The sequence below is a fragment of the Schistocerca serialis genome, chromosome 10 (genome assembly GCF_023864345.2).
Source record: "Schistocerca serialis cubense isolate TAMUIC-IGC-003099 chromosome 10, iqSchSeri2.2, whole genome shotgun sequence".
In the NCBI taxonomy this organism is placed as follows: domain Eukaryota; kingdom Metazoa; phylum Arthropoda; class Insecta; order Orthoptera; family Acrididae; genus Schistocerca; species Schistocerca serialis.
The window spans coordinates 236,075,084-236,094,519 of NC_064647.1; the positions used below are offsets into that span (position 1 = coordinate 236,075,084).

The following is a 19,436-nucleotide window of genomic DNA, read 5'->3' on the forward strand; positions in this document are numbered from 1 at the left end:
TGTCACCTTCTATTAGTAATAAAATGTCATCAACATACTGTTTATAATAAATCATTTTATCTTTTAGCTGTCGAAACTTGGCAAAAAATTTACATTCTAAATCATTTACAAAAATATCTGCTAAAGTCCCAGCTAGGCTGTTACCCATCCCAAGCCCGTCTTTTGATTTTGATTTTAATTTTGATTTTGATTTTGTCATTGAAAGTAAAAAAAAATTGTAAGCTACCACAAATTCTAGAAATTCAGTTAGTTCTCTACACTCTGCAGTACTAATCTTATTATGGAATAGGAGATTGTCTAATAATGTAAATAGTCTCTTTTACTGGCACGTTACTGTAGAGGTTTCTTACATCCAAGGATGCCAATGTCGCATTATTCGGTATACAGGGTGTTACAAAAAGGCACGGCCAAACTTCCAGGAAACATTCCTCACACACAAATAAAGAAAAGATGTTATGTAGACATGTGTCCGGAAACGCTTAATTTCCATGTTAGAGCTCATTTTAGTTTCGTCAGTATGTACTGTACTTCCTCGATTGACCGCCATGATTTCATACGGGATACTCTACCTGTGCTGCTAGAACATTGCCTTTACAAGTACGACACAACATGTGGTTCATGCACGATGGAGCTCCCGCACATTTCAGTCGAAGTGTTCGTACGCTTCTCAACAACAGATTTGGTGACCGATGGATTGGTAGAGGCGGACCAATTCCATGGCCTCCACGCTCTCCTGACCTCAACCCTCTTGACTTTCATTTATGGGGGCATTTGAAAGCTCTTGTCTACGCAACCCCGGTACCAAATGTAGAGGCTCTTCATGCTCATATTGTGGACGGCTGTGATACAATACGCCATTCTCCAGGGCTGCATCAGCGCATCAGGGATTCCATGCGACGGAGGGTGAATGCTTGTATCCTCACTAACGGAGGACATTTTGAACATTTCCTGTAACAAAGTGTTTGAAGTCACACTGGTACGTTCTGTTCTGTTGCTGTGTGTTTCCATTCCATGATTAATGTGATTTTAAGAGAAGTAATAAAATGGGCTCGAACATGGAAAGTAAGCGTTTCCGGACACATGTCCACATAACATATTTTCTTTCTTTGTGTGTGAGGAATGTTTCCTGAAAGTTTGGCCGTACCTTTTTGTAACACCCTGTATGTATATCCTTGATTGTATTTGCTATCTCAGAATTGTTTTTGACCCCAAAATAATTATCAAACATGTAAACCGATTTAAGTTTATTGTTAAGAATTAATTTATAGCATGGTGATGACGTATTGTTCACAATCTGACAAACCGGATTTCCATCTTTGTTAATCAAAACTTCAGATTTAAGCTGGGGAAGTTTGACAGTCATCATTTTAAGCGATTTCTTTTCATATTCATTAAGAAGGAACTGGGCACTATCAGTCTTTCGCTGCAAACTAGACTGAAACTTCTCAGTTGGGTCTTTGTGAATTTCTATAATATTGTTTTCTGCCAAAAATCTTCCGTTTTCTTAATGTAGTCGTCTTTGTATATAAGAACTGCTGTGTTCCCCTTGTCAGCATGAATGACCATTGCTTTCTCCTGCTCTAAACTTGATATTGTGACCCTTTAATATACAGCTCTCGTATTTCACCACTTTACTGGAACCATTTTGAACAGACCAGACGTTGCAACTGTAGGCATACACAAGTCATCAATGATTAATTGAACAGCATAAAATAAAGGGGCGTTACTATTGGTAAAGTCTGTAATGGGCTTATAAGGTATAAGAAGCATTACAGTAATGAACAGCGATGAAATAGGACACGACAAAAGTTAGATTGTTAAAAAGAGGAAGAGTTCAGACAATATTGACATATGCTAAAGTGCCAATATTCTAGATGATGACATACATAATAAACAGCTCTCATAGTGCACAGAATAATATAAAAACTATAAAACAAATAGCTATGCCTACAGTAGCAACATCTGGTGAACTTACAGCACAAACATCTTTTGGCTACTGTACAGCAGTTTGTTTTGAACAGTAGTGCTGCTGACAAGATGACTCTTACATATGCTGTCATTTATATATATTTGACAACACTGGTGCTGATTTTACGTTTAATATTTGATTACGCCACTATGGCTGCAGTACATTAGGACATTGTTTTTATAAAACAGGTATGTCTCTTCATAATTTAAGTGCACAAATTGCATGTATGTGTCAGTAGTACTTTTCATTGCGGTCTATTTATTGTTTTAAGCTCTAGACAATCTGCTAATGTAATTATGTTTTCCCATATTTTGCTGCAGATCCGAAGACGGTCATTATAGACTGAAATCAGTAATCTGTTAACAACAATTTTGTGACCGTAGACGTAAAGTAAACGAAATTTATTATTAAAAGTTTTAATATGCTATGCCCGTAGATCTTATGGATGCACGAATTTCTTCTAAGTTTTGCCTGACACCATTTGTGCATTATTTTTTGAACCTCAATAGAAACAACATTTTTGTTGACAACTCTGGTACCGCGAGCCGCGGAATTTGAATCCTCGCCAGACATCACGGACGCCAAAGACCTCTAGAGGTCTCTGCACCATCGCGCCATAAGCTTGCGCATGCCTCCTGGCCCGCATTTAGTGTGAGGGCGCCACAGTGGAACACGTGGTTCCAGCGGCCAATAGCGGTGCCCCGGATAGATTACTTAAGCGCCTGCCTCTCGCTCAGCCAGTCAGTCTAACCATTCTCTGGACACATCGCCTCGCCTTAGACAGCTTATTTACTTTCTTGTTCTGTGTACGAGTGGACGTGGTTGTTAGGTTTTCTTGTGACACCGTTGTTTCGATCTTGTTGTTGTTCATTCTGTCCGTTTGTTGTGTCCATCCTCTCCCATTGTGTTGTTGTTCGTGGGCCACTCTGCGGGTCCCACCGCGCTTTCCCTCACTTCAACCCCGCGACCATTCCGGTCAGTGAACAACAATGAACACATGCCCTGCTGTGGTATCGAATCTATCTTTTTGACACATATTCCGTGCATTGTTAAATATTTCAAAGCCTTCTAGTTCAGGTTTCAGCCAGCTCTCGGGTCCAAGAATAATTCGAGTGTGACAACTCGCTGGAGGGCAGAAAGTTTAGAAAATTTTTTACGTATACTTCAACAATTTACTGTCAAAATTCTGACATTCAAAGAGCTTACTTTGTATATGACCTGATTTCACTCTCTGCTTATCGACTGGTAAGGGTTCATCAGTGGACCGCAAACTATCGCCAGCCTTTCTATACATGTTCTGCTACCCGAGTAGGTGCTTCCTTCATGTAGTGCATTCCTGACCTATCAAGGGAAAGTAAGGAATGCTATAACCCTGCACCCCATAATGCAGGTCCATAAAATTGCAGCTGTGATCATGACAGAATTGGAGCCTCTTTTTTTTTTTTTTTTTTTAGACCCGCCACTCGGATCCAAACCAAGAATCAAGATTGACTCTGGTCTCGAAGCTGCAAATACAAGCTCTGCCTGGAACCTGTGAGCGAGGCCAGCAGGTCTTCATCTCTTCCCGATAGCCGCCCTTAGGAACTTAGTGTGTCCTCAGAACACAAGCATCAGGCATCACTGGTACCCACTTGGGCAATAGCTAGCAGCCTACGGCACCCTGCAGGCAGACCCTCTTCCACAGCTTGGATGAGCCCCCCTCCCCCCGTGCACCCCTCCCTCCCCCCCTCCCCACCCCCCCTAGGTCGCCCTGGTAGATACACAGAGTGCACATTTGAATTCTTTCCGACCCTGGACTCTGTTTCTCTTAGGGCATCTGTAACACGCCTAACAGTGGGACACCTGATAACTGGTAAACCTCTCCTCTGGTGTGCATACTCTGATAGTGGGTAAGGAGCAGCCACTTGTCCACTCACAGAGTGAATGAGAAGGCCAGATGGCCAGCCTCCTCATGACTCTCCACCACAAGCAATGCGACCGTATAACGACCCGCCAGTCACCCTGCAGTGGGCGTGGATTGTTCTTATCTGTTATGCCGGAAGGTGCCTCGACAGCTGTGGCCGTGGGTGAATCAAGTGACACCTGAGGTGTCCCGTGCAACATTCCACTTTCTGTACTGCCACCACGCCCCGAGGCAGCAGCCTGCAGATGGTTGACTGAAACCATAAACATCTTTAGCTGTTCAAAATCTGCGACCTGCTCGTGCATCCGTATCCAATATTCACACACCCTATCCTTGCAGTTACTTGTAACTTGAGAATTAAACCTCAAAAACAAACAGAAAAAGTTAAATATATGACTTGCTAGCCTTCTACAGCTTCAAGAACAGAGGCTGGCAGCTGACATAGCTGTGCTCTAAGATTATTGGCCGTCTAAAACACAAATGAGTCCTGTGCCATAGACTGCGTGAATGTACATGTTGTCATTCCTAAAATGTGATACTCCACCTCTCGCACACAAAGACACCCAATGAATTTAAGAATTAAACTTTGCAGGTACACAAAAACATGTAAATAATTAAACTGTGAAGACACACAGAATAGGTAAATATGCGACTGCAGTCTCCTGGTGCTTCACCAACAAAGGCTGATGTTTCAGTAAAAACTGTATCTACATAGTGAATTTCGTAGAAGCCCTTCCCAGTAAAAGTGCTGAAGTACAGCAGTGTCAAACAAGTATGGGAGTATGTGCTAAGGCCTTGGTGCCCAGAGACAATGGTCGTGTGCGTGCATAGAGAATGTGTGTGTGTGTGTGTGTGTGTGTGTGTGTGTGTGTGTGTGAGAGAGAGAGAGAGAGAGAGAGAGAGAGAGAGAGAGAGAGAGAGAGACTAGTATATCCTCTCTGTCCACCCAGCTCTTGATAAGATTTCAAACTGCTACAAAGACTGGCAACTTGTTTTAACCATCCAGAAATGTAAAATTGTGTGCTTAACAAAACACTGAAAAATAGTATTCAGTGACATAATCAGTAAGTAACAGAATCCGTCCACTAATACGGATATATAACTATTTATCTTCATATGAAATGAATAATCTCATGTTACAGTCAAATGTAAGGCAGGTGTCAGACTTCAGTTTATTAATAGGCCACAGAAAACACTATCAGCCTCCAAAGGAGACTACTTACAAATAACTTACACGTCCCGTCTTCCTGTGACCACCTAAGCGCCCGGCGATGAAACCTTAAAAGACTTTGAAACTGATTGAAAGTTAAGTAAACAATAATTGGAGAGAGCCTACGTGCTTCAAAACCAAACAGTTTACAGCTTTGTCCTCATTATCCAGCACCATGTAAGCAAAAGCATTACCCTAGTGCTGTACATTTCACATGGTAGGATTTTCCTGTTGTCATGAGAACAGTTTTCAGCTTTGTTCCCATGAGTTTAGGCTAACTCAGTTCATTCCATTTGTTTGCAATGTATTTATTCTACAGAAATGTGCAGTAAATATGTTATAACCGAATATCTTCCCAAAGTTTCTTCAGGGACTGTTATTATTAAGGCTAATTCACACTGACCTTTACTTCACATTAAAAAATTCCACAGTGCATTTCAAATTGCGGCACCCATTCAGGCCGTCAGCAGGACAGTATGTCACATCACGATCCAACGTTTCTTGGGAAGAAACTTTTGGCAGTGACATTGGTGGGGGCAAACCATTTTGTCATCCGTTAACTTTGGAATTTAACCAATTTTTGCCGTGATCACTCATGTTATAAACTTTGTTTTATTTTTGTGGCAAATTGCTGATGTTCCATGACAACTTTGAGATTTTTTCCCCTTTCTTAAACTTTATCATTGTTAGTTCCTCAATTCAGATACTATACTCTGACTTTTTGTATCACTGATGGTATCCCGTAACCTAACTTCCATCATTCGATACTGGGCTGACCGAATCGATGTGACGTGACAGTCCTTTAATGTCTAGCGTGATTTGGCCTTTACACTTACATGCTAGTACATGCACTCTCTTAAAAGTATTTGTAGTTAATAACATGAGTGAATTTAGGGTGAACTTGTGAAATTTGCAACCATACGATTAGAGGAGTATTAATAATCTCTTTACAGACTATGCATTGCATTTTTTGGTTCAATGATCTAGCACAAGTTGCTGGTAGACACCAGACAGAAACTGAAAATCACTGAATATTTAAAATCAAAGAATTCCTTCACATTTGCCTTTCCACCTTCAGATTATCAAGATATTGGAACCAGGACTGATGCAACTTCCTCATAATTCCAATGTTTATTTTAAACAGATATTGACATTGTTGGTGTATACAAACAGATGCTACTGGTCTGTGTAAAGGTACATAAAAAGGGTTGTATGAAGTTTTTGATAAGATAAAAAAAAAAAAAAGTGGCCAGCAGTGGTTGCTTCTGTCTGTTAATGTTTAACTTGACATATTGCACATTATGATGTATTTGGATTGTGTCGTATTTTTATAATGTACTGAATTTAACAACATTGTGTATTCATTTTTAGTATCCAGAGCTACTGTGTAGCTGTCAGCCGCAACCAGATCGACCAGCGTACATGCATCTCATACGAGTGACACCTGTGTATCCGTCTCCGCCTCCTGATAAATCGAGAAAGATTGCTTTTTACAACATTTTCAAGGAACTCAATGGATATGCTATTCTTTCAGCAAAGAAAATTCCAACGGTAAGACTTGTGCAGGTATTTGATTTTGATTTGGATGGAGTGAAATGGGAGAAGCATATATGTAAAGCAGTTTATTAAACCAGCCAGAATTAACTGTTATGTGATAAAAATTGCACAGTTAAGTATGACATGACTGACAGTATCCACCAAACCCAAATTCCACAGTAGAGTAATTTTCTGTATTTTTAATTATTTATTACATTAAACACAAAGAATATAATAGAGGGAAACATTCCACATGGGAAAAATATATCTAAAAACAAAGATGATGTGACTTACCAAACGAAAGCGCTGGCATGTTGACAGACACACAGACAAACACAAACATACACACAAAATTCAAGCTTTCGCAACCAACGGTTGCTTAATCAGGAAAGAGGGAAGGAGAGGGAAAGACAAAAGGATGTGGGTTTTAAGGGAGAGGGTAAGGAGTCATTCCAATCCCGGGAGCAGAAAGACTTACCTTAGGGGGAAAAAAAGGACAGGTATACACTCGCACACACGCACATATCCATCCACACATACAGACACAAGCAGACATATTTAAAGACAAAGAGTTTGGGCAGAGATGTCAGTCGAGGCGGAAGTACAGAGGCAAAGATGTTGTTGAATGACAGGTGAGGTATGAGTGGCGGCAACTTGAAATTAGCGGAGGTTGAGGCCTGGTGAGTAATGAGAAGAGAGGAACATGCCTTCGTCCTAGCCAGATTACGCTCCCATATTTTATTTACTCAGGTTTGTCTGACATTTGGCATTACCCCCAAAGGTCTCACACTTAAAGTTCCCATCTCTGGCTGTAACCCTTCTTTCCATCAGTCCCTATACCAGTTCGAAACTGAGTAATCCATTGCCCTCACCCACCTAATCCTTCACCTACACATCAACTCAGCCAATGAACACACCTGTCAACTCCTATCCTTAGTAAAAGTCTTCAATCTTTCCTCTCCCACATCCACACCGGCTGTTCAGAGCATCCTCCTACAGGCCAACCGCAAATTAGAACAGCATGCCACCCTCCACCTCAAAAAACTAGCCAATCTCCTGGATTCCCACTTCCGTAAAGGCAACTCACTCACCCTTCACAACCTTTCCAGCAAACCTCAACCTCCTCTCATTGCACACAGACCCAGTCTCTCCCATCTGCTCAATCTCCATTCCCCCCAAAACCTCAAAATTCTAATCAATACAATCTGGAACCACCCCAATTTAGTAGTTAACCTTTCCTCCAAACCTCTTTCCCAATCCGAAACCTCTGTCCTATCCAAAGGCCTCACCTTCAGCCGTACTCCCAGATTCAACCAAACAGCCCTCGTCAAAGATTTACTGTCCTACACTCATACTCTCTGCTCGAAATATCACTTTGCCACGAAGAAAAATGATCCTAATCCTACCCCTAATGATCCAACTCCCCAAGTCACTATCCAAATTGAACCCTGCCTGGAACAGTTCCATCCTCCATCACAGCGGGACCCACCTCCTCTTCCTCAAAATCACCCTCTCCAAACCTTCCAGGAATTTGTCACTTCCAGCCTTGCCTCTCAATCCTTCTTAAAAAACCTTAATCCTACTCCCAACATCACCACTGCTGAAGCCCAGGCTATCCGTGATCTGAAGGCTGACTGATCCATCGTCATTCTTCCGGCGGACAAGGGTTCCACGACCGTGGTACTTGATCGTCGGGAGTATTTGGCTGAGGGACTGTGTCAGCTTTCAGACAACACTACATACAAAGTTTGCCAAGGTAATTTCATTCCTGATGTCTAGGCGAAGCTTCAAGGAATCCTTAGAACCTTAGGCGCCCTACAAAACCTTTCACCTGACTCCACCAACCTCTTGACCCCACCAACACCCCGCACCCCTACCTTCTACCTTCTTCCTAAAATTCACAAACCCAATCATCCCGGCCGCCCTATTGTAGCTGGTTACCAAGCCCCCATAGAACGTATCTCTGCCTACGTTGATCAGCACCTTCAACCCATTACGTGCAGTCTCCCATCTTTCATCAAAGACACCAACCACTTTCTTGAACTTCTGGAATCCTTACCCAATCTGTTATCCCCGGAAACCATCCTTGTAACCATTGATGCCACTTCCTTATACACAAATATTCCGCAAGTCCAGGACCTCGCTGCGATGGAGCACTTCCTTTCACGCCGATCACCTGCCACCCCACTTAAAACCTCTTTCCTCATTACTTTCATCCTGACTCACAACTTCTTCACTTTCGAAGGCCAGACATACCAACAATTAAAGTGAACAGCCATGGGTACCAGGATGGCCCCCTCGTATGCCAACCTATTTATGGGTCGCTTAGAGGAAGCCTTCTTGGTTACCCAGCTGCCAACCCAAAGTTTGGTACAGATTTATTGATGACATCTTCATGATCTGGACTCACAGTGAAGAAGAACTCCAGAATTTCCTCTCCAACCTCAACTCCTTTGGTTCCATCAGATTCACCTGGTCCTACTCCAAATCTCATGCCACTTTCCTTGACGTTGACCTCCATCTGTCCAATGGCCAGATTCACACGTCCGTCCACATCAAACCCACCAACAAGCAACAGTACCTCCATTATGACAGCTGCCACCCATTCCACATCAAACGGTCCCTTCCCTACAGCCTAGGTCTTCGTGACAAACGAATCTGCTCCAGTCCGGAATCCCTGAACCATTACACCAACAACCTGAAAACAGCTTTCGCATCCCGCAACTACCCTCCCGACCTGGTACAGAAGCAAATTACCAGAGCCACTTCCTTATCCCCTCAAACCCAGAACCTCCCACAGAAGAACCACAAAAGTGCCCCACTTGTGACAGGATACTTTCTGGGACTGGATCACACACTCAATGTGGCTCTCCAGCAGGGATACAACTTCCTCAAATCCTGCCCTGAAATGAGATCCATCCTTCATGAAATCCTCCCCACTCTACCAAGAGTGTCTTTCGCCATCCGAGTTATCTGGATACTTCCCACTAACACCAACCTGTCAGAACTCCGGAGATGGGAACTTACCCTTCAGTATATCCTCTCTTCTCGTTACCCACCAGGCCACAACCTCCACTAATTTCGAGTTGCCGCCGCTCATACCTCACCTGTCATTCAACAACATCTTTCCCTCTGTACTTCCGCCTCGACTGACATCTCTGCCCAAACTCTTTGCCTTTACAAATGTCTGCTTGTGTCTGTGTATGTGCGGATGGATGTGTGTGTGTGTGTGTGTGCGAGAGTATACCTGTCCTTTTTTCCCCCCTAAGGTAAGTCTTTCCGCTCCCGGGATTGGAATGACTCCTTACCCTCTCCCTTAAAACCCACATCCTTTTGCCTTTCCTTCTCCTTCCCTCTTTCCTGATGAAGCAACCATTGGTTGCGAAAGCTTGAATTTTGTGTGTATGTTTGTGTTTGTTTCTGTGTTTATCAACATGCCAGCGCTTTCGTTTGGTAAGTCACATCACCTTTGTTTTTAGATATATTAAACACAAAGAGTTTATCATTAAAAATGATGTTGACATTGGTGATTATGGATGACAATTTGAGAGTTTGTGCTGGACCAAGGTAACAAACATTAACAGGCTGTATATTTCCAGTTACTCTACTACTACACTACTATGTGATCAGGCCCAGTGGATCGCATGCATCTACAAGTTTCCTCCTCCACTGTATTCTGTCCATTGCTGCTATCTGCCATCCGTTCACATCTATTGACACTTGGTTTAAATCTTCATGGAGTCCATCCCTCCAACGCTTCTGTGGTCTCCCTGGCGGTCTCTTTCCTGTAGGTGTGAAATCCAGGAGCTTCCGAGGCCATCTGTGATCCCCCATCCGGGCCACATGGCTGGCCCACTACATTCGTTTGGCTTTGACAGTTCCTGCTATGTTGCGCTGCTGGTATAGTTCCTCAAGCTCTTGGTTGTATCCGATCCTCCATTCCCCTGTATCTGCATCTAGAACTGGACCAAAGATCTTCTGAAGCACTTTTCTCTCAAAAACAAGGAGCTTATGGAAGTCCTGTTTCCGGATACTCCATGCCTCACAGCCATATAGAACAACAGGCTGGATCAGGGTTTGTACAATCAAATCTTGAACTGTCTGGAGAGATATCTGGACCGAAGCAATTGTGCTAGGCTGTGGTAAGATCGATTTCCTGCTTGTATTCTAGCGTTGATCTCTGCTTCACATGACGAGTTCTCAGTGAAAAGTGCCCCTAGGTATTTGAATTCTTGCACTCTCTTGTAGGACTGGTCCCCAACCTGCAGTGATTGTAGATGATCAGCAGTCTGACGATGAGGTACTCTGTCTTGGCTTCGTTTATGTTTAGCCCAAATTTGCTGGCAGCCTCCTTTAGTGCTTTGGTCATTTGCTCCAACTCCTCTTCAGACCTAGAGAGTAAAGAGATGTCGTCTGCATTGGCTAAGTACGCCAGTCTCTTTCCTTCGATTTCAATCCCTTTGTTCTCTTGGTAGGGTTCGCGTACGATCTTCTCGAGGGCCAAGTTGAACAGGATAGGGACAACCCATCTCCTTGCCTGAGTCCTGTCACAATTTCAAACTCCTCAGTTACGCGATTTCCCATCTTCACCTTTGCACATGTTTCGTTCAGACAGATCTTTATCAGATTGATTAGTTTCTCTGCTATGCTAAACTCCCTTAAACAGTTGAGCAGGCTCTTGCGACGTATGCAATCATAGTCCTTCTTAAAATCAACGAATAAAATATGCAAATCTTTACCATATTCACCCAGTTTCTCAGTGAGCTGCCGGAGACTGAAGATGTGACCGTCCTGGCCGGAAACCTCCCTGGTACTCCCCAATCACCGATTCTGCCACTGGCTGAATTCTATGTATGAGGCAATTGGACAGGATCTTATAGCAGATGTTAAGCAGGGCAATTCCTCGATAGTTGTCACATTTCAGTTTGTCGCCCTTCTTATGTATTGGACAAATCAGAGCTGTTTTCCATTCTCCTGGTAGTTCTTCTTTGGTCCATATTGCCTGTATCAGTCGGTGTATTTTTTCTGCAAGTTTCTCTCCTCCTGCCACGATCATTTCAGCCTGTATTCCATCTTCACCTGGACTCTTATTCTGTTTAAGGTGTCTAATTCTGGTTTTTATCTCATCCAGGGTATGTGGGGGATAAACTGCATCGGGTGTAATTTGGTACTGGAAATCAAACTGCAGTTCGGGTTCATCACAATTTAGCAGCTGTCGAAAGTACTCTTTCCGTCTCTCAGCTATGTCCCTATCGTTCGTCAGGATCTTATCGTGGGAATCTTTGACAAATTTCTGCTTGGCCTGGTGACCTTTGCAGAGGTACCTTACCTTCAGGAACATTTCCCTTGTCTTTTGTCCTCTGAAGTCTGTTTCTGCTTCAACGATGATATCCCTTATGTATTTCCAGTTACTCTACCAATTCAAAATTTCAACTTGCCAAATAAGTCTTTTTATTCTTCCGTACTAGCCATTTTAAACCAAGTGAGTCCTTATTGAGGCAAAAGAATAGTGGAAAGCAGGGTGGTGTTTATTTATTTATTTATTTATTTAGTATATAGTGTGGCAATTCATATATTAAGTGAATGACCATCAGCTCTGTAGGATATAATAAGTTTCTTGTGTCACCTATGAAAAATAGGTCTTCATACATGACATATCTGACCAACTCATTTATATAAAAAAAGAAAATTTAAGCTTCCCTCAAAACTGAATCCCAGAAGGATAAAACAGATGTAAAAATCTGGACATTCTGGTAGACTGTAGCTTGGCTGACCAGTGTGTAGTGCTCAGCCATGGCAGATTTAGCAGGCTAGTATAGTGTCGATGTCCCGTCTGATTTGCTCTAACTGCACATAAAGTAGGTCTGATACACGACAAACCACACAAATAGAGGATCTGATACGTACCTGCTTTTCATGGAATCACGTCATTTTTACACAGCCAATGAGTGTGGCTATCTTTGTTGCTGGCAGAAAAATAACGTTGACTTTATGTTTAGAGAGCTTACAGCCTATTTTAGAGAAAAGATTCCCTGCAGACGGTAGGAGAGCAATAAACGCCAACCTTACCTCTTCAGCATCTTAAAGTGATTCTCACCTTTTGTTTGAATTGGAAACCCTTGCACATCTTCTGTGTGTATAGCCACAAAACTGTTTTTTAGGATGTTGGGGTTCTTCCTGTAGATGGTTCTTACCCACAGTCATATATGCCCTATATACAGGTCTGTTCAGGACTCCATCAGTTTGCACTGGATGATGACACCTGCCCACTCGCAGGTTCAGATTTGTATGTGTCCTGGGGTATTAATCTGCTCCGAAGTTTTAATCTGCTCACTCACTTTGGTAATTGTTGGATACCACATTTTATTAATATTGTTAATGTTTAGATTCCGGGCATTTAACGACAGACAGGCTGTGCCTCAGTGTCTGTCATGTCTACACTTTTGGTCAGTTGGTGAATTAAGAGCAGATGATTACTTTCTGTTTTAGTACATTCTCTGGTGAGAGCCTGGTCCTGCTGTATTTGGAGGGAGAGGGGGAGAGAGAGAGAGAGAGAGAGAGAGAGAGAGAGAGAGAGAGAGAGAGAGAGAGTTTTGGAGGTGGGGGTGGGGTGGGGAGAAGTACACACCTTATGTTTTCAGATATTATCCACATGATGCAATTTACTTCTCTGTTGGCTTTCATTGCATGGGCACTGTTTAGACACAATAGAGCACTATGTTCTGTAGCGCAGTATACCAGATTCAGCCAAAATTCCGAGAGGAGAGACCGAGGGTTTCCATGTTGCAGATGGCTATAATTAGTTCAGAGTTTTTCGGCCATCTTCATTGGATGTGAAATGAAACTTGAGATTAATAAACATAAAAAGGAAAAGCAACCATTCACTTGTAGGTGATTGAAGTATGGCTTGTAGAAACAGTAAGAGCCGAGACATATTACTTGGTCTGAAGCTGCCACTGGTTTTCTAGGCTAATGAGAGGGCCCTATGATTTGTCCCTCTGTGATTTTCATACACAGGTTAGTGCCCTGTCAACAATTTTCTACAGCAGTATGACACACTTCTCAAACTAAAAAAAAAAACAGTCTTGATAGTTTGGAGAGCATTGTTAAGTACAAAAAACTGTGTGTGGCATATATTACCTGTAATCACAAAAACATTGTGAGCTAAGTGTGTAGCATATATTACCTATAACAACAGTCATTTCATTATCAACTGGGAGTGTTGTATCACAACTTTTTAATAAAAGAAACATTTTTTTTTGTTTTTATTTACTAAGTGCATGAAAATGTGAATATTCACAATAACAATAACCTAGCGACTTGGTGCAGTGGTTAGCACATGGGACTCTCATTCGGGATGACAACGGTTCAGATCCATGTCCGGCCATCCTAATTTAGGTTTTTTGTTATTTCCCTAAAAGTTTCAGGCAAAGGCTGGGATGATTCCTTAAATGGACATGGCAGATTTATTTCCCCAGGCTCCCATGATCCGAGCTCGTGCTCCATCTCTGATGGGCTCGATCTCGACAGAACTTTAAACTCTAATCTTCCTTTTCTTTTTATTCATAATAAACTAAAATTTGATTCAAAAATGTGAAACAACAAACAGTTAAAATAAATGCTATTTGTATTAAACTTTTGATTTAGTATTTGTTAATAAATAAAGAATTCAGATAAAAGTTTTTAAAACAGTAGATACTTACTGGAATTGAGCCAGCAAATTTGAATGTACAAGACATATAAATTACACTCTCTGCTACTGGCAGCCCTTTTAAAATACATGAGATGTTGTGTACTTAACAGCAGTTGGAAATATATAGGGTTTCATATGTTATTTTTGAGTTTCAAAAGCCCATCCATGGCAACTATCATTTTCAGAATTCATTGCATCTTCTTTGTAGGAGACCATCCTCTATAAGGTGAAAAAGTCTTTATATAGTTGTCAGTGGTAGCTGGGACCTAAAATGGAAGGTTGTTTATTAAATTATTAAAATATTGCTGTTGCTCTAAAATTGCCTTTAAATGAACCTGACAATATTCATGGGGTTGAACTTCCTGTGGAGGTATATTTATAGAGAAAAAGTCCCTCTTCGTTTCCTTTTTCATGGTGAATCTGTCGTTGACTCTCTCGTTGAAATCCAGAAGCCAGTGGCTCATTTCGTTTTCCTTAGATAGCATGGCAAGAGCAGACAACCTTTCTTCATCAATAGTACCTCTAACAAGGGAAACTCCCCATCAAACACCCCTCAGATTTAGTGGTAAGATGCCCCAGTGGATAGCCTGTCAAAAACTGAACAAAGATCAAGCATGAAAACTGGAAGAAGGTGTACTGAACTTGGAAAAAAGAAGGAAAACAGAAACAGTATATGGTCCATATCTAATCTGTGCAGTATCAAATAACGTTAACAACTGTCGTGTCGTGCTTATGTGGTCATGGTGTTAGACTGCGAAAGAGGAGATCCGGATTCAAATCACTTACGATCCATCCCCCCCTCCACCCCACCCCCCTCACCTCACCCTACCCCACCCCACCCCACCCCACCCCTCACACACACACACACACACACACACACACACACACACACACACACAAAATTACGAATTTCCTGTCTAGTCAGTCGCGTGTCTGTTCGCTGTATTCAAATTTGTGTATATGTTGTGGCGTAATGTCAGTTTGCAACAGCAATGTATAACGAAGGGACCTCCAGACATACGTACCTGCGATTTTTTCTAAACGGGTACCACATGCTATGCCTCTTGGATTCCGCTTTGGAAGTTTTGGTTCTTGAATTCCTTTGTTGTAACGTAGTTCACACCCATTTATTTGTTGTTTTCGCTTCTGTGAGAGGTCCATGCGGCACATCGCCTGTTCTCACTGTTCATTACAGAAGTAAGAATAGATTACCGTCACAAGTAACTGTGATTAATAGTGATAGCAGGCGAGATGCCACATAGACCTCTCACAGAAATGAAAACAACAAATAAATGGGTGTGAACTGTGTTACAACGAAGGAATTCAAGGGTCAAAACTTCCAAAACGGAACGCAAGAGGCATAACGTGTGGTATCTGTGTAGAACAAATAGGAGGTACATACGTATGGAGGTCCCTTCATTACACATTGGTATTACAAACTAACATTACGCCTAAACCGTATACAAATTTGAATAAAGCGAGCAGACACGTCAATGATCAGATGGAAAATTCGTAATTTTGTGTGTGTGTGTGTGTGTGTGTGTGTGTGTGTGTGTGTGTGTGTGCGCGCGTGTGTGTGGAGGAGGGGTGGGGGGGGGGGGGGGGGAATATTGGATCAAGTGCGAATTGATCCCATGTCTCTCCTTTCGCACTCTATCACCATGACCACACAACTACGACACAACAATCATTGAATTTACTTGATATTGCACAGATTAAATTTGAACCATTCATTGTTTGTGTGTGTGTTTTTTTTCCCCCTCCACTGTTCAGTACACCTCCTTCCCATTTTCATGCTGTATCTGTGTTCAGTTTTTGACGGGCTATCCAATGGGCCAACTTACCACTAACTCTGAGTGTGGTGTGATGTGGAGTTTCCCTTGTAAGGAACATTTTGATTCACAACAAAAAGGAGAAACATCTCTCTGCGTCACACATTGTCACTGCAATGGTAGCAACTAATTCCAGTAATTTCATAACATCACAAACGGTTTTTGCAGGTTACCTTCAGTGAAAAACTTCAGAAGGGCTGTTGCACTTTCCATTTTTTGAAAAGTGTTTTGAGAAGAAATGGCTTTTAGTTCTGCTTTTAACTTAACTGTATTTAAAAATGGACAGGGTTGCACAACAGTAGAAAGATTTGTTTCAGTGAAAGAAAGAAGTGCTGGACATGTACGATAGAGGCCTGTAAGTGCTGGAGAATTCAAAATTGTTTTTGCTCTACTGAATTACAGTCTCACATACTTCCTCTGCTGCAATATTCTTTGCTGTACACATGTTCTCACACCTTCTTCTTGTTATATTTGGTTCTTCCTCGATTATGATATTATCAACATCGTCTCTAATTTTCAGAATTTCGTTTTCAGATTATGCTATTGCTTTCTTTATTGAGACAGGACCAGTGGTGCACTTTTGTAATTGGCTGTACAAGATATCCATGTGGGGCATTATTTTATAAAATATGTCTAACCAGAAGGAAAATTTTGGCTGTTGCAGTTTCAACCGTAGACCATATGCTCGATTTTCAGTTGCCGTCTGTTTTGTTGGTAGCTTCCGTGTGTTGAAGACATTGTAGAATGGCCTCTTTATTTATGTAATCTATAAGGACTGTTCCTGACTTAAAGCTTCATCTTGTAACTGATCCATAAGGGACTCTTTGTTTCACAATTGAGTCTAGAACAGCCACTTTTTGAGGTGAATGAAAGAATAATATTGACACCTCTGCAGTAGTAATGGAAAACAATTTTACTTATTTTGATTTGTAGTTTGGACAAGAATTAAGTTCAGTTCATTGCATAACAATGCACATAATACACAAAATAACACACTTCTCCAACAGTCGTTTGGACCGCTGCACGTTAACTGCACACGACCCAAGTATCGTCATAACTTTGAGATGTTACTTTTTCTTTCTATTTGTAGACACCATCAGTGAGGGCATTTTAAATTCAAACTGCTAAGGAGGATGTATCAGTATCAGATGAATATAAAAATGTCCAAAATCTTTCAACATTTTATCCAGTACATAATAGATAATGGAATACCACAACTAAGAGAAATTGAAATACCACAACCAACAGAAATTTAGAAGATACATCAGAAGTTTCACATGTTATCACAGACGGAAAATCTGACTCCACTCCTGCATTAATTTCCTCATGGCATAAATGTAACGTACACTCCAGTAAATCATTTTGATACCCTGGGATGTACTCTTAAAGACTGTAGCATTGTACATGTGCTGTTTTACAACTGTGTCTAAAGCTGAAGTGAAATTCATTAGCCCTCTGAATATTCCAGAATTGTGAGATTCTTTTGTCCACGTAAGGCAAGTTTACGTTCACTGCAGAACGTAATACAGTCGGTTACTTTGGAGAGAACAAAGCGATTTTTCCTTAAGTTATCATTATAGCTTTGTACATTTTGTCTAAAAGCTGAGCCAATCTGTTGCCTAATTTCTGATTTCCCAAGGACTGTTAAATCTAAATAATCATTCTTATGTCAATAATGTAGGAAAAGAGAAATTGCTACTTACCATAGAGACGACACTCTAAATTGCAGACAGGTACAGTTAAAAGGCACGTACACAGAGCTTTCAGCCACAGCTTTCATCAGTAAAATAGAAACACATGCCATTCACACACACAGGCGAGCACATCTCATGCACACATTACTGCCACCTCCAGAATCCCGGGCCAGAATGCAACTAGCACATGGGATGCAAGCAGCAATCATTCTTACGTGCAATAGATTCCCCACACTTCTTAACTTTCTCTGTTAGATGACTCGGATATGACATGCCAGCTAACAAACAGCAAACACAGAAGACAAAATTGTTTATTTGTAGAAATGCAGATGCAAATCCAACTATTTCTGTTATACATATTTACATTAAAACACCTGCAAAATGTTTTACCTCAGCTTGTTTGTACTTGTTTCAATGTGAGTTGAGGCATGAGCCTACTAAGCTTCTTCATTTCCCTCTTCTCTTCCAAGCTTAAAGCTGAATCGAACTATAAAAAAATCCAGGCTGGAATAACAATAATATTAGAAAAAGATGGATTGCTACTCACCATATAGCGGCGATGTCGAGTTGCAGACAGGCACCAAAGAAATGCTACTAAATGCATAAGCTTTCAGCCAGAAGGCATTCTTCTGAAAGAGATAAAACACACACACACACACACACACACACACACACACACACACACGCACACACACACACTCCCTTTCATGAAAAAGCAGCCCACACCCATGTGACTACAGTCTCTGGCTGTTGAGGCTGGACTGTGAACAACTCTGCATGATAGGAAAAAGGGATAGGTGGGTGAAGGACAGTGACTGACTATCCCGTTACCTGTTCCCACTCCAGCCCTACACAACCTTATATTCAACAAGTCCATACACAGTCTTTTCACCTGTCTCCTTTTCTGCCCCACTCTCCCCCTCTGCCCTCCGTCTGACTGCACCCAGCTGCCCTATCCTCTCTCCACCTTGTCTCGGTGTGCTACCACAAGCAGTACTTTGTCTTCTGCTCCTACCCTGCTATTTCTCCCCCTCCCAGCATCCTCTTTACCTGCACTACCCAGATTGGTTTACCCATCATGCGCTGCTGCTTGCAGTGTGGCCTTGGCAGCCAGAGACTGTAGTCGTGTGTGTGTGTGTGTGTGTGTGTGTGTGTGTGTGTGTGTGTTTTATCTCTTTCAGAAGAAGGCCATCCAGTCAAAAGCTTACATATTTAGTAGTCTTTCTGTTGTGCCTGTCTCCAACTCAACATCTCCTCTAAACAGTGAGTAGCAATGTATCCTTTTCTAATATTGTCAATGTTTGAGCTTAAAGCGGAAAAATGTATTTCTAAAAGATACTGAACACTTTCACTCTTTGTTGTGAAAAGGAACTCCAAGAACAGAGGAATATGCATACAAACACTAAATAATGATAAATAAATAACTAAATGCGCTGTTGAGCGACTGTAAGAAAATTATTCCATTATAGTGAAGACACACATGGTAACTGCTTTGGTTATCAGTTGCAACCATTCAGTCTGGGTCAGCTCTTGTGTTTCCACAGAATCTGACTTGCATTTGAGCTGGTCCTTCAACCATTGCAAATGAGCATATTACTA

General features: G+C 41.7%; 1 protein-coding gene across 2 annotated transcripts in view; it reads left to right on the forward strand.

Annotated features, from left to right (window-relative positions):
* The window catches only part of LOC126424857 (endoribonuclease Dicer-like), a 308,787-nt gene that overhangs the window by 198,810 nt on the left and 90,541 nt on the right, over positions 1-19,436 (forward strand). For both annotated transcript variants that reach the window (XM_050087670.1, XM_050087671.1), the window contains exon 13: positions 6,454-6,633. In XM_050087670.1, coding sequence (XP_049943627.1) covers positions 6,454-6,633 — 180 coding nt within the window. The remainder of the gene's footprint in view (positions 1-6,453; positions 6,634-19,436) is intronic.